This window comes from Panthera onca, chromosome B4 (genome assembly GCF_046562875.1).
Source record: "Panthera onca isolate mPanOnc1 chromosome B4, mPanOnc1 haplotype 2, whole genome shotgun sequence".
In the NCBI taxonomy this organism is placed as follows: Eukaryota; Metazoa; Chordata; class Mammalia; order Carnivora; family Felidae; genus Panthera; species Panthera onca.
The window spans coordinates 63,674,080-63,698,824 of NC_138345.1; the positions used below are offsets into that span (position 1 = coordinate 63,674,080).

A 24,745-nucleotide genomic window follows, 5' to 3' on the forward strand; every position below is an offset into this window, starting at 1 on the left:
ATATATGGACCCTTACATGGGGGACAACACCCTAGTATGACAGTGAAGGTCATGTGGTCATCTTTTTACTTTACTTCCAAGTTCTAGATGATTTTTCTTTTTGTATTTTATATTTAGAGAGAAAGAGAGAGAGGTGGGGACAGAGGATCTGAGGCAGGCTCTGTGCTGACAGCTGAGAGCCTGATGCAGGGCGTGAACTCACAAACCGTGAGATCATGACCTGAGGTGAAGTCGGACATTCAACCAACTGAGCCACCCAGGTGCCCCTAGATAGTTTTTCTTACCATGTTTTATTGTTTCCTCTTTGCTCACTAAGCACTACATTTTAAAGCTCCATCCATTTGAATATATATCATCTATTCTTCACTTTCCTAACAGCTGCATAATACTTGAAGGCACCTCTCCCAGCAATGGACATTCCAATTCTCCACAATGGAATTCTGCAATGAACATCTTCATACATGTCTCCTAGTTTGGGCACTCCTTACCTCTTTCCAAGATGTTGCAACAGTTTCCTAATTGTCTCTTTATTCCCAACTTCTCCCTAATGCAAATCTCTCTTTACACCCACTACAGTTACAAAACCTTTTATAGACCCCTACTGCTACAAAATTAAACAGTCTAATATAATATCATTTTGATCCCCAAAGTTCCACTTCTAATTATCAGCTTTATGTCTTACTGCTCTGCTATTCACATTGTATTCTCTAGCCAAATTGAAATACTACTGTCTGGTCTTCTCACATATTTCTAACTCCTGCTTGTCAAGCCTTTGCCCTTATTATTCCACTCCTTAGATGTTTTTCCTCCCATTTGCAAACGTCAGATGCTACCAACCTTCAAATACAACCCTCTTTACAAAGCCTTCTCCTAGTCTTGTATATTCTTCTCATCAGAAATTTCAAAATACTTTGTCAATCTCTCTTTTGTGCTATTATTCTACCAATATTATAGTTATTTATATACTTGCCTTATGCTTGCCCCATAAAACTGTACCTCCTTTATGCTAGATATTTGTCATAATCATCAGCATAGTGTTTCATATGCTAAATACATGCTTAACTGAATATTGAACAACTCCTAAAAATAAGGAACTGTGGCTGTGAATAGATAAAAGACTTGATTCTGGCCACAGAAGTTCAGAGGATCATTTATATGGATGCCTCAGGGAATCTTCAATACAAAGGCAGGAATTAAAAGACAGGAAGATAGCTAGGCTTTCATCTGTCTTCGTAACTTGCACTCTTAACTATTTCTCTGTCTTTACTGACAGAAACAAAATCTTATTTGGATCAGGTATAAAGTTAAAGCCAAGAATGAAAGCAAAATACTTTTCTCAGGACTCTACACAAGCCTGAGTTATACAAAGGAGAGTCAACAGATTTCTCTTTTACAAAAAGTGACTGTGAGGGGTGCTTGTGTGGCTTAGCTGGTTAAGCGTCCAACTTCAGCTGAAAACATGATCTCATGGTTTGTGAGTTTGGGTCCTGTGTTGGACTCTGTGCTGACAGCTCAGAGCCTGGAGCCTGCTTTGGATTCTATGTCTCCTTCTCTGTCTGCCCCTCCCCCTCTCATGCTCTGTCTCTCTCAAAAATAAATAAACATTTAAAAAAACATTTAAAAAAAGTGACTGTGGATTGAGGGACAGAAGTTTATGAGATGTAATGTAAATATCAATTCAAAAGCATTGATTTCAAAAGCATTCAGCAGATAAAGATAATTGTTCTCCTCAGCCTTAATTTTTACATGGCAATTTTTTTATGTAATATTAACAGACTGAAAACTCCCAGAGAGAAATAATTGCTATTGTAACTACAACTTCCAGCATATATTTCAGTGAAATAATTAATAACAATAAATAACACTTAGTAGTGTTTACTACTTGCTAGGGTTAAAATAACATGCAGACCAGGCTCAAAAATTCTTCAAGCAGACAAAACCAGTCAGGTCATATAAGTGAAACTTAATCCAGCTTATATCATGAATGTAAGAGAAACTTAACCTAGGTTATTTCTTGTAAATGTCTCTGATAATCATAAATAAATCACCTTTCTAAAATGGTATAAAGAATCACTTTTAACCAATCCCCTGCTATATGTAAACTCTCATTTTTAAAAATTTTAATTCCAGTATACATAACATACAGTGTAATATTAGCTTCAAGTGTATAATATAATGATTCAATAATTCTATGCATTGCTCAGTGCTCATCATGTTAAGTGCACTCTTTAATCTCCATTACCTATTTCACCCATCTCTACACCCACCTCCCTTCTGGTAATCATCAGTTTGTTCTCTATAGTTAAGAGTCTGATACTTGGTTTGTCTCTCCTTCTCTCTCTCTCTCTTATTTTGCTTGTTTTGTTTATTAAATTACACGTGAGTGAAATGATACGTTATTTGTCTTTCTCTGACTTCTTTCACTAAGTATTATATTTTCTAGCTTCACTCATGTTGTTGCAAATGGCAAGATTTCATTCATTTTTATGGCTGAATAATATTCCAGTGTGTGTGTGTGTGTGTGTGTGTGCGCGCGCGTATCACATCTTCTTTGTCTATTCACCTCTCAATAGACACTTGGGTTGCTTCTATAATTTGGCTATTGTAAATAGTACTGCAATAAACATAGGGGTGTATATATCTTTTTGAATTAGCGTTTTCGTATTCTTCAGGGAAATACTCAGTAGTGAAATTATTGGATCATCCAGCAATCCTGCTTTTAATTTTTTGAAAAACCTCCATACTGTGTAAACTCCCCTTGTAATAACCAATCATTGTAAAGATTAAACAACTTCCTCATTCTCACTTTATGAGCCATCCTATGACCACATCTCGAGATTCTAACCATTTTTGGTTTTAAGTCTCCCTGTTCACTAACAGTTTGTTTCTCACTCTGTAAAACATTCATATCAACTAAAAATCTCTGAATTTTCTTTTGAAAGTTTTTGGTGTCAAAAGTGGGATCCAAAGATGACTCCTGATGAGCTCCAAGGCCAGTGAGTAACTAGGTGCCAGCATCCATGGAGCCCAATGCACAATGCTTTCTTACCAACCATGGGATTCCAGGGCAAATCTTCCTCAGATCTAAACTCCACTCCCTTTGTGTTGACTCCTCTGATTTTACCGAGCAATGCTTGTTGAAGCTTTTCAGTAAGTGATGATATTCTGTTCAAAAGAGGGGGGAATGTGTGATTCCCTCTACTTTGGAATAACTGTTGAAAAACAGGAGCCCTGATAATTAAGTTTTCTTAGGGAATCTAAGGCAAAGATGGGTTCCATCTGGTCCAAAGCTCAGATCAGGATCTTATACCTTTTTAGAAAAATGGGTAAACTTTATGAAGAATAATTGGAACTGCAGTGACCATTTTGGGAAAATCTTTAATTTAGATAAAATAGCCCACCTTAGGGGCATCTTTAAAAAAAGAGGATCCCAAATTTCTTAAAGGCAATAAATGCATTCATTGGTTGGTATGTCAAAGCTTCTAAAAGACAAAATCATTCCAAAAATAGCTTCTCTAGAGAATTCTTACAGCAAATGAAAAATGTGTGGTAAAAGCTTACGTCATTGTAGCAAATAACCTTATCCCATCAGCCAGAAACACAATTTGGGTCCAACTATTCTTTTGAGTTTTGTATTGTTGTACCTGACATACAGCTAAAATTTTTAAATGAAAGCTACAAGATCTGTTTACAACTGTCTGTATACTAATGTATATGTATGTATATATGTATGTATGTTATGTATATGTGATTTCAAAAAGAGCTCTATTTAATTAAGGTTAAAGAAAAATAAGTACTTATATAAGTTTAAGGATTCTTAAAACTCTCAGAAATATAAACTAACTGAAATGCTTTTCAAGTTCATATGATCTGGAGAATCTTGAATTATAAAAGCTTCAGAAATAGTTTAGGGGTGCCTGGGAGGCTCAGTTGGTTAGGTGTCTGACTCTTGGTTTCAGCTCAGGTCATGATCTCACAGTTTGTAGGATCAAGCCCCACATTGGGTCTGCACTGATAGCGTAGAGCCTCCTTGGAATTCTCTCCCCCCTACTCTCTGCCCCTCCCCCCTCTCTTTCTCTCAAAATAAATAAAGTTAAAAAAAAAAGAAATGATTTAAATGTATTGGTTTAATAAAAATAGGCATGTCTTCACAGTAGTCAACATTAAACACAATGCAAATATACAATCTTTTCTACCTGAGTTTACTAGTCAAATACGCTGGTGCTATCTCTGTATAAAGTTTGTAAGCAAGGGGTGCCTGGGTGGCTCAGTTGGTTAAGGGTTTGACTCTTGATTTCGGCTCAGGTCAAGATTTCATGGTTTGTGGGTTCAAGCCCCACGTTGGGCTCTGGGCTGAGAGTGAGGAGCCTGCTTGGGATTGTCTCTCTTTCCCTCTCTCTCTGTCTCTTTCTTGCTCTCTCTCTCTCTCAAAGTAAATAAACAAACTTTAAAATAGTTTTAAATTTGTAAGCAAGAAAAACTTAAGATGCTAGTTAAGTGTTTAATGTTTAATACAAATATAATTATTAAAAACAAATTAAGTAGATTACATTAGATGATGGGTATTTGTTAAATATGTAGATCATTCAATAACAAGCTAATATACTGAAATATTAATTGCTAAACATATGTTTAAGTTTATTTACTTTTGGCTGCTTAATTTTTATGAGACAAAATATATTTGGAACTATTTTAATGTGGCCTTTTGCTGCATTAAAAAAATGTACTATGAAGAAGCACATGTCTCTAAAAAGTATATTTTTTTATAATTAAATATTGATAAATTTGCTAATCTACTACAGGATGCTGATATACGCCAGACAGTTCACAACTGCCTGTCCTAGTTTTCACTGGAAAATAAAGATTAATAATGGTTAAAACTTATAATCCATATATAAAAATAAGACTCCTAAAAACAAGAGTGAAAGAAAACAACTTTGTATACAAAGTATGAGAGGAGAATGGGATGTGTTTTTTATAAGAGTAAGCAAAGAATATAGGATGTGTTTTTATTAGGAAAAAAAGTAATTTTGTCTTCAAGTAAAATGAGAAAGAAAAAAGGAATAAAACAAAAATCTAAATGAATACAGAAAGTTGCAAAAAGCTTGTGAAGAAATTTCATGTTGCATGGTCAAAGTTAGCTAAAATTCAATGGATTTATTTACAAAGATTTCCAAAACTGAGCTGAATAATATACTGACACAAAACCACAGTTTAATTTTCTCTGTTAAAAGAACAAATTTTCTTAGGTTGTTAGTCTGCTCCTAATAAGGGATTATGAAAGGTTTTTCTTTACCTTTGTGTATTTTGTCTAGGAAACAAAGATTCTGTGTCTTATTAAAGTAATTTCCTGTGTTTCATTTGGTCTTTATCAGGTTTTTGATTGCTTAGGAAAACAGTCTTTTCAATATTAAAAGAGCTAAGGTACTTTTTTAAAACTATGTACTTTCTATATTTGCTTTTGAAATCTTTTTGTCACTTTGGTTGAATAGATAGATAACTAAGTATTATTTCACAATGACTTGTGATCCTATTTAATCAAGTGTTTTAAACCTTTTGGCATTTTTTACAAACTTCGCAAAATCAAATTCTAAATTAAGTCTTTTTGACTTTGAGCTAACTTTCAGGGTTCCTAAAGATCTTGAAGTTTTTTTTCTCTTCTTATAAAAAGGGAGACATTAAACTATAGGCTTTTTAAATGTGAAATTGCATGGAAAACATTATCAAGTAAAGCGGATGCTTAACCTTCTTAGGTTGTATTTGTATGGATACATGTTATTAATATAAGTGTTCCAGAAATTGCATGAAATTCCTAGGAATCTGATATGCCCTGATATAATGTTATCAGTCATAGTTCTAATCATTTTTAAATGTTGTATACCACAAAAATAGCCAAACTTAGCAGTCAATCATATCATTTTTTTTTTGTAGTGAGCTGTAACAAAGGCTATTTTTATCTTTTGTCATTTAGAAACAGCTATTATTATACACTGAATCATCTATGAAAGCATTTATAACCAACTGCAGGCCAAAATGCTTTGTCTTCAAGGAAATTCATGGAAAAGACCCTGACAAATACTCTAGAATACAAGTTTCTGATAATTTTAAGATCATACCACTTAACTGGGTAAGAATTTCTAGCATGCTAATGGAGAAACTGATTGATTCATAAAACTGCTAATCCAAGAGCAAGAAAAGAATAATTGATTACATGGGACTAAACCAACTAATAGAGGTGATTATCATTTTTATGACATTGTTTGAAGCATTACTGGTTCTTTAATGTTTTGCTTTCCAAATTTAAAGAACCCCCTTTCTGTTTTCTTTTAAACTACTATATAACTGGGGAGCCTGGGTGGCTCAGGTGGTTGAGCATCTGATTCCTGATTTTGGCTCAGGTCATGATCCCAGGGTCTTGGGAGGGAGCCTTGTGTCAGGCTCTTTGCTGAGCATGGAACCTGACTAAGATTCTCTCTCTCTCTCTTTTCCTCTACCTCTCTCAAATGAAAAAAAAAAAAAAAAAAAGTAATAAAAATAAAATAAAATAAAATAATAAAATAAAATAAAATAAAATGAAATGAAATAAAATAATAAAATAAAATAAATAAAATAAAATAATAAAATAAAACAAAATAAAATAAAATAAAATAAAAACTATATAACATAACAATGTGGTAAACTTTTGAGAACAAAAATTAAACATTTATCTTGTTCTCTCTACCTGATCCCTTCAGAGTTAAGACAAAATAACTCTTACTGAGTATTCTTACTTTCATGGCAGTGTAGGTATTAGGACAAACTCAACCAGAATTTGCTCTCTTTGTAACAGAACACAATTGGACAACCCATTGGCTTGACTTCTTGGCCTAAAGGGGTGTTTAAAGATCTAATATGAGATTTCTTATTACCAGACAGTTTTTAAGAAAGTAACATTGGATTTGTGGAGCAAACAAAGACCCTTGGATTACCAAAGCTTGGACTTGAATATCATTTTTGAAAATGTGCATAAAGTAACTATTCTGCTGCACTTATATAAATAATGAGCTGAATTTAATGGGACCAGATTCATTTTACAAATAAATTGGTCTTATTATGATTATCTTTGGTGAAAACAAAGTGGCTATAGAGAGAAAAATTATGTTTCAATAGAAAACTATAGTGTACCTGTTATTATATTCTAGTCCTGTTCATTATCTTTGAGGCTTTGTTATCTTTCTATAAACTGGACTGGATCCTGAATTCTTCTAGTTCCCTCCAACATCTGGCTACAACTTTCCAACCTAACTTTTCCAATTTTCTCTTACCCTTCTAACTTGGAATAAAAACTAAAACTACCCTTTTCCTCAAGTCCTACAACCTAAAGTCAGACAACTTGATATAAACTTCAGAGAAATCACCACAACAGATCATGTACAGACAACCTTCCTGCCTACTTCTATTTCAGGCCACTCAAGAGAGTTCACCAAAATACTCAATGATGTCATCAAAATCATTCAAACTGTAAACCAGGAAAATCCAACAGATAGAAATTTCCTCCTGACTCCATTATCTAAAGACGTTTTGAAAAAAATGAAAATAAAACAAAATAAAATAAAGATGTTTTGAGCTCAAATCTAGAAATTTTCTTGACTGGTTGCTCTCCAGATTCAGAAACTGAGTTTGTAATTTGCTCCAAGTGTTAATTTGTATCTTTTTTTAGTTTCCATAGAAATGCCTAATTGCTCACACCATACAGAGGCGTAACTTAGATGGAAGCGCACCTATAACACTCCTGAAATAAGACATCCTCATGTTTATCTTTGGTGATCATAACATGATTCAATAGGGCAAGGCACTAATGCAATATTAAGAAATGTACTTTCCACCAGATTTTAAAATGTGATCCATTCCAAAAGAAAACATTCCTAGAGACTTAGTTTATTGGAAAGGATACTCACAAAAGACTATAGTTAAATCTCTTCAGGAGAGATCTTATCTTCTGCAAAATCCCTACCATTACAGCAAGAATCTGTAAACTCTTGCACAGCCATAGACACCCTAACCACTTAACAAGGAGATGCATATGCTGTAACTGGTTAAAAAAAAAAAAAAAGGTTCCATGGATTAAAAAAAATTTTTTTAAGTAGGCTTCGTGCCTACTGTGGAGCCCAACACAGGACTCCAACTCACAACCCCAAGATCAAGACCTGACTTGAGATCAAGAGTCGGACACTTAACTGATTGAGCTATCCAGGTGCCCCGTTTCCACGTTAATAAATTAGGAATTATTACCCCTAATTTAAAAGATCTTAAAGATCTGATGTCAATCTTTCATCAGATAGGTGATGCTTCTTCCACTGATTTACTTAGTTGGTTAAACCTTGGCTCCTGGGAATCTCTCCCAGAATTTTTGAATTTCCATCTCATAGTCATCATATTAACATCCCTAGCTGTAGCAGCGCTGACAACACTGACTCCATCTTTGGCCCTCCATCTTGTTTCTGCTCTTGCAATGACCTCCCTTGGAGCTGTAAGTTCCAAGCCCCTTGGAGGTTAAAGTATGCCCTGACTGGAATGCAGAAACGCTTGCTCTGATCTTCTCTAAAGTGGTGCACAGAAGGTACCACTTTAGATAACTAGTAGAGATGACTGATGCACAAAAGGCACCACTTTAGATAACCAGGAGAGATGACCGCGAATAGATGGCGCCACTTTAGATAACTACACTTTGCACCATAATGCCCTTTGCTCTATAAAAGCTGTAAGTTAAGGTTTGGACTGTGTGGAGAATAGCTGCATAGCACCTGGATTGTAATGGGACCGAGGTCCACACAGAGAGTCAAGACACTCAGGCTTTTCTTTCCAGGGAGCAACTTTATTCATTGTGCCGGCATGGGCTCAATGGGTTTGTACCTGAGAAACTGAGCACCGAGCACAGCGTGGGGGTAGCCTTTTAGGCAATTTCTACTTCTTTGTCTCCCATAAATGGTAACATAGACATACAGACTGATTGGGCGGTCTAAGTTACAAAGTCGTGAGGAATGTCACGTACACACACATAGCCAGGTTGCCTTCCCTTGAGGTTTTCACCACATTCCTTAGGGAGGGGCTCTACCACAGGATCATCTATCCACTGGCTCCCCTTTGTCAGTAGGTCACCCTGAATAAAAGTCTGTGTAAACAGTAATGGAGAGGCTGGCTTCATTTTTCTGCTTCCAAGTGCCTGCTCAGCCTGGAGGATACTTTACTGTCCCTCCCCCACCTTTAAACACTAGTGCACTGTATCCTCTCAAGAGTTTTAAATGCCTTTCGGCAGCCACTCACACACCAAATGATAGCCATCAGGATTACACAACTCAAAGAACTCAACGGTCCCACTGCCCATGTCTTCAATGACCATGCAACTGTTGGTAATGGCAACTACATGACCATAGAGCCCAATGACTACATCAATGGGTATACAGTATATTGGGTATACATCAATGGGTATACAGTAACAGTATATCGGCTCACACTTTCAGCTTTCTGAGGGAATGACCCCAAGGGGATAATTTTTAAAATAAAATAAAATGGAGACCATGCTTGAAAATCCCCTAAGCAGACCCAACCAGTTAGGTCACATAAGTGAAGCTAAATCTGGTTTATTTCACGAACAAAGTGAAACTTAGCAGGTCATTTCTTGTAAATCCCTCTGATAATCATAAACAAAGTTTATTTAAAAAAAATTTTTTTTAAACATTTATTTTTGAGAAACAGAGTGAGACAAAGTGTGAGCAGGGGAGGGGCAGAGAGAGAAGGAGACCCAGAATCTGAAGCAGGCTCCAGGCTCTGAGCAAGCGGTCAGCACAGATCAAGATGCAGGGCTGGAACCCACCAACTGTGAGATCACGACCTGAGCGGAAGTCGGGAGGCTCAACCGATTGAGCCACCCAGGCGCCCCAATCATAAACAAAGTTTAAATCATCTCCCTAAAATAGTGTAAGACGACCACTTTTAACCAATCCCTTGAGGTTTTTTTAAATTGTAGTAACCAACCATTTTAATAACCAATCACTGCGAAGGATAAACAATATAGTCATTCTCAGTGTATAAGTCATTCTGCAACGACATGCCTCTGAGATTCTTGTTTCTCCCTCACTAAAAGATTTTTATCAAGTAAAGTTCTTTGAAATTTCTTTTGACACTAGGCATCCTTCAAAGGACTTTACATCCGTTAAATTTATTCCTTACTGCAATTCTATGAGATACCTACTGTTGTTACACTAATTCGATAAATCAAGAACTCAAGGCACAGAGGTTAAGTTACTCTCCGTGGTCACGCAGCTGGTGAACTGCAGACTGGGCGCTGAACCCAGCAATCGCGGTCAAGCAATCACGGAGCCGTGCTGCCTCAAAGAATCAATATCTATCCCAGTTACAGGAACTGGGGGAACTCTGCCGAAGGCTTTTGAGAGCCACATGTAGTGTTTTTGTTGTTATTGTTCTACCAAGGCTTTCAGCTCTCCTCAGAAACAGGTCACTGCCAGCAACTACCAGAGCATCGAGGGTCAAGGCTGACAGAGTTCGGACCACCACCCATCTGGCGGCGCCCGGGGCGGAGGACAGAGGGGCAAGCCTCCCCAGCAGCACACTTGGCACAACTGTCATCTACGAGGAGATGACAAGTCAGGAACCCAGCAACAGAAACACCAGCGAGCCCTCTTCAGAGGTCCAGAGGTGGAAAGCGGGCGGGGAGGGAGAGCGAGCACAGGGCGGGGCGAAGGGGAGGCGGGGACCGGGTGAACTCACAGATCCAGGAGCTGACTGACCCGCCGCGAGCTAGGCATCGCGGCCGACCAGGGAAGCCTCTTCCGTGGTCCCGGGGCCGCCCAAACGCAGCCAGAGACCGTCCGTCAACTCCTGCCACCCGCGCGACGCGTAGGCCCTCGTGACGTCACACGGCTTCTTCCGGTGACCAGGACGCAGCCACCCTCGGGACTACAGAGGGAAAGAAGAGAAGTGGCTGGAGGTGATAAAATGTAGAGTAGCCCTAAACTCGGTGAGGCACGACGGGAGTTGTAGTTCTTCCACCTCGCGGGCTCCGTTTCCGGGCGGTTTCCCAGTAGTTTTAGCCCTGCGTGCAGCCTGGCCTAGTACGCCTCCGGCGGCGCTTTGCTTGGAGGTTGCTGCTGTTACTGTAGGGATGTGTTTGATGCTGGTCCATGCATTTGGCGACACACCCTGGAGACTCTCTTGGATACGGACACCATTAACGTCAAACGGAGAGTTTTAGAGCAACCAAGAGTGACCACTGTTTACCGAGCACTTTCTCTGAAGCACGCACTGCGCTACGTGCTCTCAATAATTAGCCACATTCATTTAATCCTATGAAGTCGGAATTATTTAGTCTTATTTTACAGATGACACTACAGGCCAACAAAAAAGCTCAGTAAGAATTCCATTATGGTGGTTGGGGGGGGGGGGCGCTTATGTTCAAATCAGAAGGAATTCCAGAGGGACACCCTTCATTTATCAAGCACTGAAGGAGAGTAGAGATCGTGTTGGTGCTGAGGATTCAGTGGTGAACATATGCACCAGACAAGTAGAAGGACAATCAGAATAACTGTTAAACGCTGATATGAAGTTGGTTCTATATGAGCACCCATGGAAGAGTAGGGAGAACAGGCAGGTAGGAGGGAAAATGGTGGTCTGTTAGGGACTGCAGACAGTTCAGGGTGGCAGCTACGAAGGGGAGTGGTGAAAGATGAGTAGAGCAGGGGTTGGCAAACTTTAAGGGCCAGACAGTAAAGATTTTAGGGTTTTGTGGGCCATACTGCCTTGGTCGCAGCTACTCAACTTGTAGCTGAAAAGAAGCCATAGACAGTATGAATGGGTAGAGTTGTGTTCCAGTAAAGTTTTTTTTATGGATGCTGAAGTTTGAATTTCATGTAGTTTTCACTGTCATAAAATATTAATATTTTGAATTTTCATATATATATGTATGTATATATAAAAGTTTTGTTTATTTTGAGAGAGACAGAGATAGCATGAGTTGGGGAGAGGCAGAGAGAGAGGGGGAGAGAGATAATACCAAACAGGCTCCTCGCTGCCAGGGCGGAGCCGGTCACAGGGCTTGAAACTCAAGAAACTGTGAGATCATTACCTGAGCCAGAACTGAGGGTCAGACGCTTAACCAACTGAGCCACTCAGCTGCCACATCATATTTTGATTTTTCCAACCGTTAAAAAATGTAAAGGCTTTACATTGGAAACAAAAACGGGCAGTGGGCTGGATTTGGCTGGTTGGTAGTATATCCTCTCCTGATCCGAAAGCTAAACTGGGGCCTGATGATCTGTGTTACATTAAACAATTTAGGCTTTGGGTGGAGTCATAGATAAGTTTTAAGCAAGGACAGGGCATGCATAGGTAAAATGAGTTTTAGAAAGAACTCTAGCTGTTAAGCATTAAAAGAACTGTAGAGGTCACAGGTGGAGACCAGATAGGAGTCTTTTGATGACAGCTTAAGTTAAAGTAGTAACAGTGGAATGGATGGACAGATTTGAGAGGTAATAGAAGGAGAACTGATAGGATACAGAGATTGGTGGGGATGAGGGAAAGTGAAGACTCAAGGCTAATTTCTAGGCTTTGGGATTGGAGAATTATGTGGCATATGGTGGTGCTATTTATTGAGCTGAGAGGATTACAGGAGCTTTTTGAAGAGAGGAGGGTATTTAAATGTTGGACATGTGGATTTTGAAGTATCTATGGAAAATGTAGGCATGGAGCTTTAGATCTGCAAATTGTGCTGGTTTGCTTATAAAGACGAGATTGAGGGGTGCCTGGGTGGCTCAGTTGGTTAAGCCTCTGACTTCGGCTCAGATCATGATCTCATGGTTCCGTGGATTCGGGCCCTGTGTTGGGCTCAGTGCTGACAGCTCAGCCTGGAGTCTGCTTTGGACTCTGTGTCTCCCTCTCTCTCTCTGCCCCTCCCCCACTCACGCTCTGTCTCTGTCAAAAATAAATAAACGTTGAAAAAAATTAAAAACATAATAAAATAAAGATGAGATTGAATAGCAATGACAATACATCCATTTACTTATTAATACAATAATTTTTTTGGAAGAATTCTCTGCTGTTCTGGGAGCCAATTACACCTTGGAAGACCATAGGAGAGCTTGACAGAGCAGCTAAGGTAGGACTTCATGGTCTTTTCTGTCTGTTGAGTGCTGCACATCTGTCCATCTAGGTCTTCCCACTGATTACTTGATTCTTTAAGCCCAGGAAAATATAGGCCACGTCCCCATCATTATGAGATGTTCGGCCTTGGGTGCCTGAATTGTTCTCAGTGGTCAAAGGAAGTCATCACAGCTGTTTTTTTTGTTTTTTTCTTTTAAGAAAATAATTATATAATGAGATAGGATGACAAAGTTCTAGTTGTTTCTAGCCAGTTATTTTAAAGGTCAAAGATGGGGGCGCCTGGGTGGCGCAGTCGGTTAAGCGTCCGACTTCAGCCAGGTCACGATCTCGCGGTCCGCGAGTTCGAGCCCCGCGTCAGGCTCTGGGCTGATGGCTCGGAGCCTGGAGCCTGTTTCCAATTCTGTATCTCCCTCTCTCTCTGCCCCTCCCCCGTTCATGCTCTGTCTCTCTCTGTCCCAAAAATAAAAAAAAAAAAAAAAAAAAAAAAAAGGTCAAAGATGTGTAAGCCCTCATGATATGAAAATTATTAGAACTATTTTGATTATGATTTCCTGCAGCTTTTAGGACCTGTGGTATCTACAAACCAGCCTCTCCGGTATTTAGCATACTGTATCAAGAATTTATTTTGAGTCTCCACTGAATAAGATAGATCTGATATACATTGTGATTGCCTTGACAGTTTTATTTCATCCTTTCCTCTTTTCTTTTCTTTTCTCTTTTCTTCTTCTTCTTCTTTTTTTTATGGCAGCCATGTGGTTTGGAGAACTGACCCCATCTTCAGAGGTGGGTCTAGATTAGGCTAATCAGTGATTGCTGCAGTAATTGATTCAGGGATAAGCAGACCTTAATCAAGAAATCACCATATTCCCTCAGCCACAGAGTTGGATTCAAAAATAGGCCCAGGGGCATGTGACCTATTTGGGACCAATAAGAAGCAGGAAAAGTTTTGCTGCAGATTTTTGAGAAAGAAGTTTTCTCAAATTTATGATAATGCTTCATGAATCAACATTCTCAGCATTGTCACGTTGAATGAAGTTATATAGAGGAAGACAGATTAAGAGAATCAAGGGAGAGCAGCTAGGGTCCTGATTGAACCGTGCCTGAACACCACCCTTCCTCTCTATTATGAAATGACAAAAATAAAACAATTTAGCATCGAGTTTGATGTTCTTTACTCGAGGGAATCAGTGCCCCACAAGCAGTGGAGCACTCTTCCCATTGGATGTTTGGGCAAGAATGAGTTTATAGTGTTTGAAGCAGCAACAAGGAAACAGGGAATGATTGGCTAGGGGGTCAGGGATTTCCTTATAAGGCCAGTATGTTAATCAGGGAATAAAGAAAGAATATTTGGCTTAAGCTGATTGGCTGGAGTTGCATATCTGAGAACAAATAAATCATTGCAGATTCTTAGCAGTTGGGGGTTGGCTGACTGGATATACCAAACTCTGGTGAAGCAGAGCATTTACAGAAACATGAAAGTTAGAATCCAAGTTTTGTTTTGCTGATGTGGCAACTTGGGCAGGGGTGGCTTTATTTTGTGCTGTCACACAATTCAGTTAATTCCCTTTGTTGTTGATAAAATTAGTGGAGTTGAATTTTCTGTTTCTTGCTGCCAAAACATCCTAACAATTATGTATCCATAACAGGAGTCACCAGCATATAAATGGAAATTGAAGGTATGGGAATTGATGAGCTCACCCATCAGATGTATATAGAGTGAGAACAACAAGTCCTTGGAGAGGCAGCTGAGAACAGCAATTGACTGGCAATTGACACTGAGAAGGAACAGCCAAAAAGGTAGGGGAAAAAAACAGTGGGGTGCTACAGAAGATAAACATGAGCAAAATTGTCACATGCTGAAGAGATGTCAAGTAGAATAACACTTGAAGGTAGTTTAGCCACAGGAAGGTCATTGAGGGTCCTTGAGGTGATGGTAAAGGATGTAGTCTGATGTAATGGGAGGAATGAAGGGGAAGAGAAGAAATAAACACACAAGTAGCCCAGCTCTCACAATACATACTTGTTCAAATGAATTGCTGCTTCTATTAAGACTCATGCTGAGAAGAAAAGGAGATTGTATAAAGGTAGAGCTCTTTGAATTTTTTTTTAATGTTTATTTTTGAGACAGAGGGAGACAGAGCGTGAGTGGGGGAAGGGCAGAGAGAGAGGGAGACACAGAATCTGAAACAGGCTCCAGGCTCTGAGCTGTCAGCACAGAGCCTGATGCAGGACTCGAACCCACGAACCATGAGATCATGACCTGAGCCGAAGTTGGACGCTTAACCAACTGAGCCACCCAGGTGCCCCATAGACCTCTTTTTCAAAGAAGGTAAAATGGGATAATTCAGGATGATTTATGGACCTTCTAGGTGTCAAACATGGTAAATACTTACATGATCTCATGTAGTCAATCATCAACCAAGTCTGAGATATCATGCTGTCTTATAGATGAAGGTGAGCCTTACCTAAATAAATAGCCATGTCAGACTCCAAAGACCATGCTCTTCCTACTTTATTTGGGTGCTCAGGAGAGGTTTATTTTATTTTTGAGAGACAGAGAGAGAAAACTGGGGAGGGGCAGAGAGAGAGGGAGCCAGAGGATCTAAAGCAGGCTCTTCATTGAGAGTGGAGAGCCCAATGCGGGGCTCAAACTTATAAACCATGGGATCATGACCTGAGCCTGAGTCGGACGCTTAACCAACTGAACCTCCCAGGAACCCCAGGAGAGAGGTTTATGATGCATCCAATACCATCAATATAACTTGCAAAACTCCTTTTCAAAAGGTTATTAGGAATTTCAAGATGGTGATAGCAGAGCATTAAACCAAGGCTGGGCCTTGTACAACTGCATCATTAGTTTGCCCATGAAGCTGGCCTTGGTATATCCAGTACTTACCAAGAAAATCAGTTCCAACTACTGTCTATCCAGTAACTCTTTGTCAGAATAAAATTCAGAAAGAAATGTGAACACAGGGAAACTTCTTTAAAAAGTTGAAGTACAGTTGACATATTAGTTTCAGGTGTACAACATGGTGAGTTGACAGTTATGTACATTACGCAATGCTCATCATAAGTTATCATTATACAAAGTTATTATAATATTATTGACTATATTCTCTATGCAGTACTTTTCATCCCTGTGACTTATTTTATCTTTTATAACTGCAGGTTTCTACCTCTTTATCCCCTTTACCTATTTTGCCTTTTATTTGCTAATAAATAAGCGAACCAGGCCTTCAGAAGTAGTGGCTCATCTCATAGAATAGGAGGAATTTATAGCTCTGATGATATGGCGGATATTTATAGCTCAGATATGGCAGTTGACAGTTCAGATTGGATAAGAACAAGATGTTCCTGTCTTTTTGAAAGGAAAACAGGATGTTCTTATTTTTGTGGCTTATCTCAAGAGGCAAAGATTTCAGGATTTCCTGTTAGTAAATGCTTTTGGGAGGTTCCTGTTATTCATGGTTTATCTTGGAATGCAAGGTTGTTAGGAATAAGTCTTTTCTGGTGCATGGTAAGTGATTTGTGGACAGTGCTAGGCTAAGGGCAGGATGTCATTTTCCCATTCTCCCCTCTTTGCTTGCTGTGCCCACTTTGCTATAGTTTCCTCTAGCTCGAAACCTCTTCCATTTCCTACCCTAGCTACCATATAAAGAAAACTTTATATATTTCTCTGGGCAGGTTATATGTTTCTCTGGGCAGGTTATATAAGAATAATAAGCAACATTACTTTCCTTAAATTATGCTATTTATTCCTAGTGTGTTTGTGTATGTAAAGAAAAATATATAATAAATGTATACAGATAAAATGATTAAGTATACCTTATGCTATGTATGTATGTGTATATATGTACACACACAGTTGACCCTTGAACAACATGGATTCGAACTATGCAAGTCTACTTATATGTGATTTTTTCCAGTACTGCAAATGTATTTTCTTTATGTTTTTCTTCACTTATAATATTTTCTTCTCTCTAGCTTACTTTATTATAAGAATACAGTATATAATACATATAACATATAAAATATGTGTTAATTGACTTTATGTTTTGGTAAGCCTTCCTTCTGGTCAACAGTAGACTATTAGTAATTGAGTTTTGGGGGAGTCAAAAGTTATATGTGGATTTTCGACTGCATAGTGGGTAGGGGCATGTAACCCCCACGTTGTTCAAGGGTCAACTGTATATGTGTGTTTTTGTGTGTGTGCATGTGTGTGCATGTATGTAGTAAATCTTGGGTCATTTATAAGAACGTATAGGCATACAAGTAGATAGAAATAAATTGTTGTTCAAATCATCTTTACATGTCATATCAAAATATAAGAACAGGCTATGAGTTAGGGTCTTCACTCTTAAACCATATTATATTTATTTTTTTAATTAAAAATTTTTTTTAATGTTTATCCATCCATGAGAGAGAGACACACACAGAGTGTGATCAGGTGAGGGGCAGAGAGAGAGGGAGACACAAAATCCAAAGCAGGCTCCAGGCTCTGAGCTGTTAGCACAGAGCCTAATGCGGGGCTCGAACCCACGAATGGTGAGATCATGACCTGAGCTGAAGTCAGATGCTCAACTGACTGAACCACCCGGGTGCCCCATATTGCTTATATATAGATTCAAAATAGCAATTGCTCTTCTAAAGTTAATTTTCAGCTCAGTATAACCTATACTTCATCATCCACTGTTAACTCCAAATCTTCAGTTGGGTGTTAGTGTCCAGACCAGGTGCAAGATGGAACCACTTATGCTAAGCCCACATCAGCAAACTGGAATTTAACTAAATTTCTATGCTTGGCTCTCCCAGAAAAAGTGGGCCTAGGCCAACCAATCAGTGCTTGCCTGTCCACACAAGTTATCTAACCTGGCTCCAAGTCTCTCCTTTGCTCCATATAAGGGAAGTAATCCTGCTTTAACCAATCAGCAAATGCCTAGTACAGCTTCCTTGTCCCTTCTCATTTTGGTCTGTAAATATTTCTTGCCTTGTACAGCTCTTTAGAGCTCCTTTCTATCTGCTAGACTGGATGTTGCCCCATGTATGAGTTGCTGAATAAAAGCCTACTAGATCATTAAATTATGGAAAAAACTCTGTTAACAGTATCAGTGATAATTGTGAATACTTACTGGGTGGCTAGAATAGTGCCTTGCACACAGTGAGTATTTTACAGGGTCAAACTCATTTCACCCTCAAAGAAATCCTCATTGGCAGGTATTTTTACTGTTATCATACCGATTTTCCACTTGAGGAAACTGAGGCCCAAAGAGATTAAGAAACATGCCCAAGTCCGTGTGGCTAGTCAGTGGTAGAGCTGGGATTTGAAGCCAAACAATTAGGCTGCAGAGCTGGGTTCTTAAACAATACTATATTGTTGCCTCTACCTCTTTAAAATAAAAACTCTTGATAGTTCTTCATAATTATAAAATATAGTTATCAGAGATTTAGAACTAAAAGGTATCTTAGCTATAACTCATTCCATCATCTTAATTTTGTAGTTTCAGGAAAGTTGACTGATTTCTCAAGATTTCTGAGCAAAGATGGAACTAGAATATGTTTGCTAATTCCTTGCCCAGTACATTTTCTATTTCTCAGATCTTTAGGTTGTAACTCTAAAGGGGGCTGAAAACAAACAGAATAAAGAGAAGCCAGATGAGTGACTACTTTATTATCCTACCATGTGCAGGTTATTTCCAGGTAGGAATGTCCTTAATTGGTGCCAATGTGAAAATATTTAATTTCTTTTTGTATCTCATACTGTGTCTTACTCTAAATTGGAAACAACAGTGCCCATGCTCATGAATTCTTGTGCGTTGTTAAAATTTTCCATTGACTGAACCCTTGATTTAATTTGTATATAGGCTATAGACCCAGGTCTTTCAAATTCTCAGGAGTTTGAGGCATAAAATGTATGACTCAGGATTCTTGCAGGAAACAGCTGCAGAAGTTCAAACAGGATAGGCAAGGAGATATTAATAAAGAGGCTGTTTATAAAGATGTGGGCAGAATGTAGGGAAAGCAGGGATAAGGGTGGTTCAATACCTAGACTAGCAATAGCAGGAAGCCCCTACCTCTCCTAGTCCTGAAAGCCAGGAAGGGAACAGTTACCAAAACCAGAGAGAGTGGCCATAGGTGAGGCCATCTAGAAGCAGCTATGGCTTTTGGGCCAGTAAAGGGATGTAGTCAGCCTATGGCAACACAGCTGGCAGGGATCCTGGAAGAGTAAATGCTCTAACCCCATTCTTCATCCCCCTTTAGATCTCCTGGTGCTTCTGTGCATAGTTTCAACACACCCAGAAATTAGAGGTGCAGTCTACAAAAGTCAGCCTCTTAGAGCCCAAAGTAGAGAAGGATAGAGTGGAAAATAACGGATTCATAAGCCACTGATTTTTATATAAAAAAATTAAATATCACAAACATTTTGAAAATTAATAAGTAATAGCTTAGTCTGAGCCAAAGTAATAATTGTTGTAGTTTTATAACAGTGAGAGGGATGGCAATCGTGGTCTTTAATCATGATGCTGAGAGCCAGTGCAACAGCAGCTTAAGTTTTGCCTTTTCCTAGTTAGCTTCATTATTTTTATAAAACTATACAATTCGTAACTACATTTATTAGTCATTTGCAATAGAATCTAATGCCTGTTATTTCTGTCAGATAGACTTTAAAAATCCATTAATTACATTTATTCAAATAACTGTTTAATACCTATTATTTGCCAGGCAGTTTATCAGTAAACAAATGTCTCTCTTGGAGTTTACACATTAGTGTGAGAGCTACAAAATAGGCACACAAACAAAGCAGTATATGGAGATAAGGGCTATAAAGAACTATAAAGATAGAATGGGGGAGTGATGGGGGAGAAGGGGGAGAGACAGAAAGAGAGGGATTAGTTTTACTCTGGTGGCCAAGGAAGGCATCTTTAAGGCTGTAACATTTTTGCTGAGATTTGTTAAAAGATAAACTGAGGGGTATTAAAAATTTTATTTGAGCAAAGATGGATTGGAATTGGGCAGTGCCAAACCAAAAGCAGTTATGAGTGCTGAGCCAACAATTCAGAAGAAAGACTTGTATAGAGAAAGTGCAGAAGCAAAGAAAGGAAATTATTTGATTGGCTATATATTAAAGTCTAGTTGGCTTTTTGTGATTGGTTATCCTTAGTGTTTTGATATTGGAACCTTGAGGCATTTACAGGCTTAGATTTTGGCTTGCATACGTAGGCCACCATGGCATTAGAGCCACCTCAGTCTAATGGCCTCCTTGTTTAATTAGTTTAACAGACTTGAAGGATGAAAGGAGCTAACCATGAAGGGATCTGGGGACAGAAGGAAAAGAAAGGCTCTGAAGCAAAAAATGTGCTCGGTAAAGTTCGAAGGATTGAAGGAGCCAGGTGGAAGGTGCCCCAGGGAAAGAGAAGAACTGTGGTGATAGTGAGCATGTACATCCATAGGACCTTCATGCCTGGGACTTCTGGGATTTCAATTCTGGGTTGGGGTCATGGTGTTGATGAGAGCATTTAGAATCTGAGACTGTTAAATCTCAGAGCCATGAAGCCTGCATGGGAAGAGCTTGGGCTGTAACCTCAGAGTTGGAACGCTTATTTTTTCCACAGTGAATGTAATGTGATTTGTAACAATGGTGAGGTTTTGGGGTGATGGGCGGTTCATGAGGTCTGGAGCCAATGGCCCAGAAATAATTCTTGAAGACATCTTAGGGGGCAAAAAAGGTGATTATTAAAGCATGGGGACAGGACCCATGGGCAGGAAGAGCTGCCCTGGGGTTGTGGGGAGTGACCATTTTATGGAGTTGGGGGAGATGAAGTTAAGAGGGGAGATAAAGTCAAGAGGGAGTTTCCAAAGAGACTTTCATATACTAAAGACTTACTGGAGGCCTAGCTATTAGCAAGGTAAGGTTCCCCGCCCCCCTCTTCTCTCTCTCAAGTCATTAACATTAAGACAGTAGGGAGTTCCTGGACGTTAGGCTGTGATGAGGTTGCCTTTTTCTGGTAAACTGGTGGAGACTCTTACCAGTTTAACCATTTGTTTTTGTTTTTGTTTTTGTTTTTTTGTCCTTTCCTGTTTTGGTGTGGCTGGGAGTGTCCAAGAAATATCATATATTTCCTACCTCGGGAGGGGGTGTGGGCTAACTTGTACTTTGCCCTCAGTTTGCCTCAAGCTTCCTCATCAATAGGACACATATATTTGGTCTTCATCTTGTTTCTGGCAGAGCTCCTAAAACCCTTGGATTTTTTTTTTTTACATTTATTTATTTAGAGAGAGAGAATGTGCGTGCATGTGGGAGGGGCAGAGAAAGAGGGAGAGAGAGAATCCCAAGCAGTCTCTGAAGAGCCTGATTTGGGGCTGAAACTCAGGAACTGTGAGATCTGAGCAGAAATCAAGAGTCCTGTGCTTAACCTGCTAAGCCACCCAGATGCCCTAACCCTTGGAATTTCTTAAGAGCAATGGGAGTAGCCTTTGTTATAATATTTGGTCTTTTGTCCTTTGTTCCTGAAATAGCTCCAGATCCTTAAAGGTGAAAGGAGTGTCTTGTTATTCATAACAAGCCCCTTTCAACCACACCTGAGTTTATGTTAATGTGGTAACTTTTGAAAAGGCTCTAAGGATGGGGGCTGGTTGCCAGGGGAAGCTACTGGATTAGAAGGTTGGAATTTTTAGTCCCACCCCCCATCTCTGGGGAGGGGAGAAGGGCTGGAGGTCACCAGTGGCCAATGATTTAGTCTGTCATGCCTGTGTATGAAGCCTCCATAAAAACTCAAAAGAAAGGTTTGGAGAGCTTCCTGGGTTGGCAAACACATGGAGATTTGGGGAGGGTGTTGCACCCAGAGAGAACATGGAAGCTCCATGCTCCTTCTCCCAAAACCTGCCCTATGCATTTCTTACATATGGCTGTTCCTGAGTTACATTTCTTAATAATAAATTGGTAATCTAATAAGTAAAATGTTTTCCTGACTTCTGTGAGCTGCTTTAGCAAAGTAATTAAACTGGAGAAGGGGTTCGTGGAATTTCCAATTTATAGCCAGTAGGTCAGAAACACAGGTGACAACCTGGACGTGTGACTGGCATCATATGTGAGTGTGGGAGGGGATTTGTGAGCCTTTAACTTGTGAGATCCGGTGCTATCCCCAGGTAGATAGTGTCAGATCTGAGTGAAATTGTAGGACACCCAGCTGGTGCTGCAGAATTGCTTGATGTGAAGAAAACTCACACATCTGCTGTTAGAAGTAAAGTAGTGTGCAGATGGTCCCCAACTTACAGTGTTTAACTGATGATTTTTTGACTTTATGGTGGTGTGAGATTAATATGCATTCACTATAAACTGTACTTCAAATTTTGAATTTTGTTCTTTTCCCAGGCTAGCAGTATGTGGCAGGATCCTCTTTTGTGATGTGGGTAGTGGCAATGAGCCACAGCTTCTAGCCAGCCATGATTGCAAAGGTAAACAACCAATACACTTATAACCATTCTGTTTTTCACTTTCAGTACAGTATTCAATAAATTACATAGATATTCAACACTTCATTATAGAACAGGCTTTGTGTTAGATAATTTGCCCAATGTAAGTGATCTGACCATGTTTAAGGTAGGCTAGGCTAGGGGGCGCCTGGGTGGCTCAGTCAGTTGAGTGTTTGACTCTTGATTTCAGCTCAGGTCATGATCTCAAAGTTCATAGGATTGAGCCCTGTATTAGGCTCTGTGCTGTCAGCACAGAGCCTGCATGGGATTCTCCCTCTCCCTCTCCCTCTCCCTCTCCCTCTCCCTCTCCCTCTCCCTCTCCCTCTCCCTCTCCCTCTCCCTCTCCCTCTCCCTCTCCCTCTCCCTCTCCCTCTCCCTCTCCCTCTCCCTCTCCCTCTCCCTCTCCCTCTCCCTCTCCCTCTCCCTCTCCCTCTCCCTCTCCCTCTCCCTCTCCCTCTCCCTCTCCCTCTCCCTCTCCCTCTCCCTCTCCCTCTCCCTCTCCCTCTCCCTCTCCCTCTCCCTCTCCCCTGCATTCTCTCTCTCATACAAAATAAATAAACTTTAAAATAATAAGTAGGCTAAGCTAAGCTAAGCTATGATGCTCAGTAGTTTAGGTGTATTAAATTCATTTTTGACATGGTATTTTCAGCACATGTAGCTTTATCAAGGTGTAACCCCATCATAAGTTAAGGAAGATACATAGTAGCAGAATATTGAGACTAGAGGAGAAACACATGGAAGTGAGTTTTCCTTAAATTGAGTCACTTAACTCCTTGGTAATTCAGTTTCTTCACTTGTAAAATGAGGATAGTAATATAGTATCTTATCCAAAATCCATGAGGACAGATATATCTGAGAATTTCTAAATTTTAAGATTTTAGAATGCTGTCATGGTACATATACCAGATATTATGAGATACACTCACGGGGCTCTAGGGCAAATCAAACATTAATATTTCTGCATTGAAAGGTATTATGGTGGACAGACTCTTAAAGTGACCCCACACTCTCCCTTTCCTGGTGTTTACTCGCTTATATGATCCTGTCCCTTCAAGTGTGGGTAGGACCTGTGACTTGCTTCTAACTGAAAGAATATGGCAAAGATGTTAAGATGTATATAATTGCAAGTGCATGATTATGTGATTACGTTACATAGGATTGTAGTATCCGTCTTGCTGGAGTGTCAGTCTCCGTCTTTTCTTCTCCCTACCACTCATCCTTGCTGGCTTTGAGGAAGCAAATGGCCATGGTAGGGGATGCCACACAGCAATGAATATGACTTCTAAGTTGAGGGCAGCCTCCGACTTACAGGCAGCAAACAAAACACACACACACACACACACACCAAACTGAAGCCCTCAGTCCTACCACCTCAGGGAACTGAATTCTGCCAATAACATGAGTAAACTTGGAAGTGGATCCTTCCCTGTTTGAACCCAGTAGAGACTGCAGCCCCAGCTGACCTTGATAGAAGCCTTGTGAGATCCTCAGCAGAGAACCCAGCTTGGACTCCTGACCAATGGAAACTTAGAGATAGTAGGGGCGCCTGGGTGGTTTAGTCGGTTAAGTGTCTGACTTCGGCTCAGGTCGTGATCTCGCGGTTGGTGAGTTTAAGCCCCGTGTGGGTCTCTATGCTGACAGCTCAGAGCCTGGAGCCTGCTTTAGATTCTGGTACTCCCTCTCTCTCTGACCCTCCCCCACTCACACTCTGTCTTCCTCCATCTCTCAAAAATAAATAAACATTAAAAAAAAATTAGGGGCGCCTGGGTCGCTCAGTCGGTTAAGCGTCCGACTTCAGCTCAGGTCATGATCTCACAGTTTATGAGTTCGAGCCCTGCATCAGGCTCTGTGCTGACAGCTCGCAGCCTGGAGCTTGCTTCGGATTCTGTGTCTCTTCTCTCTTTGCCCCTCCCCAACTTGTGCTCTCTCTCTCTCTGTCTCTCAAAAAACAAATACATGTAAAAAAAAAAAACTTTTTTAATAAAATAAAAAAAATTTAAAACTTAGAGATAGTAAATGTGTTGGTCTAAGTCACTAAATTTGTAGTAATATTGTTCCATAGCAATAGAAAACTAATAAAGTTATGGATATTCATACTTTTTTCCTGATTTTTAATTTT

The 24,745-nt window shown here is 39.6% G+C and overlaps 1 protein-coding gene and 1 long non-coding RNA gene across 5 annotated transcripts in view; one reads left to right on the forward strand and one right to left on the reverse strand.

Annotated features, from left to right (window-relative positions):
• The window catches only part of AMN1 (antagonist of mitotic exit network 1 homolog), a 59,575-nt gene extending 48,637 nt beyond the window's left edge, over nucleotides 1-10,938 (reverse strand). Inside the window, exon 1 of the mRNA XM_060657995.3 lies at nucleotides 10,768-10,938. Coding sequence (XP_060513978.1) covers nucleotides 10,768-10,805 — 38 coding nt within the window. The 5' untranslated portion in view covers nucleotides 10,806-10,938. The remainder of the gene's footprint in view (nucleotides 1-10,767) is intronic.
• A 998-nt stretch (nucleotides 10,939-11,936) lies between these two features.
• Nucleotides 11,937-24,745, forward strand: part of LOC132694552 (uncharacterized) — a 93,743-nt gene continuing 80,934 nt past the window's right edge. For 3 of the 4 annotated variants that reach the window (XR_014137946.1, XR_009617360.3, XR_009617362.3), the window contains exons 1-3: nucleotides 11,937-13,150; nucleotides 14,802-14,952; nucleotides 22,526-22,608. This is a non-coding gene — a long non-coding RNA (uncharacterized LOC132694552). The remainder of the gene's footprint in view (nucleotides 13,151-14,801; nucleotides 14,953-22,525; nucleotides 22,609-24,745) is intronic. The other variant, XR_009617359.3, reaches the window with a different exon arrangement.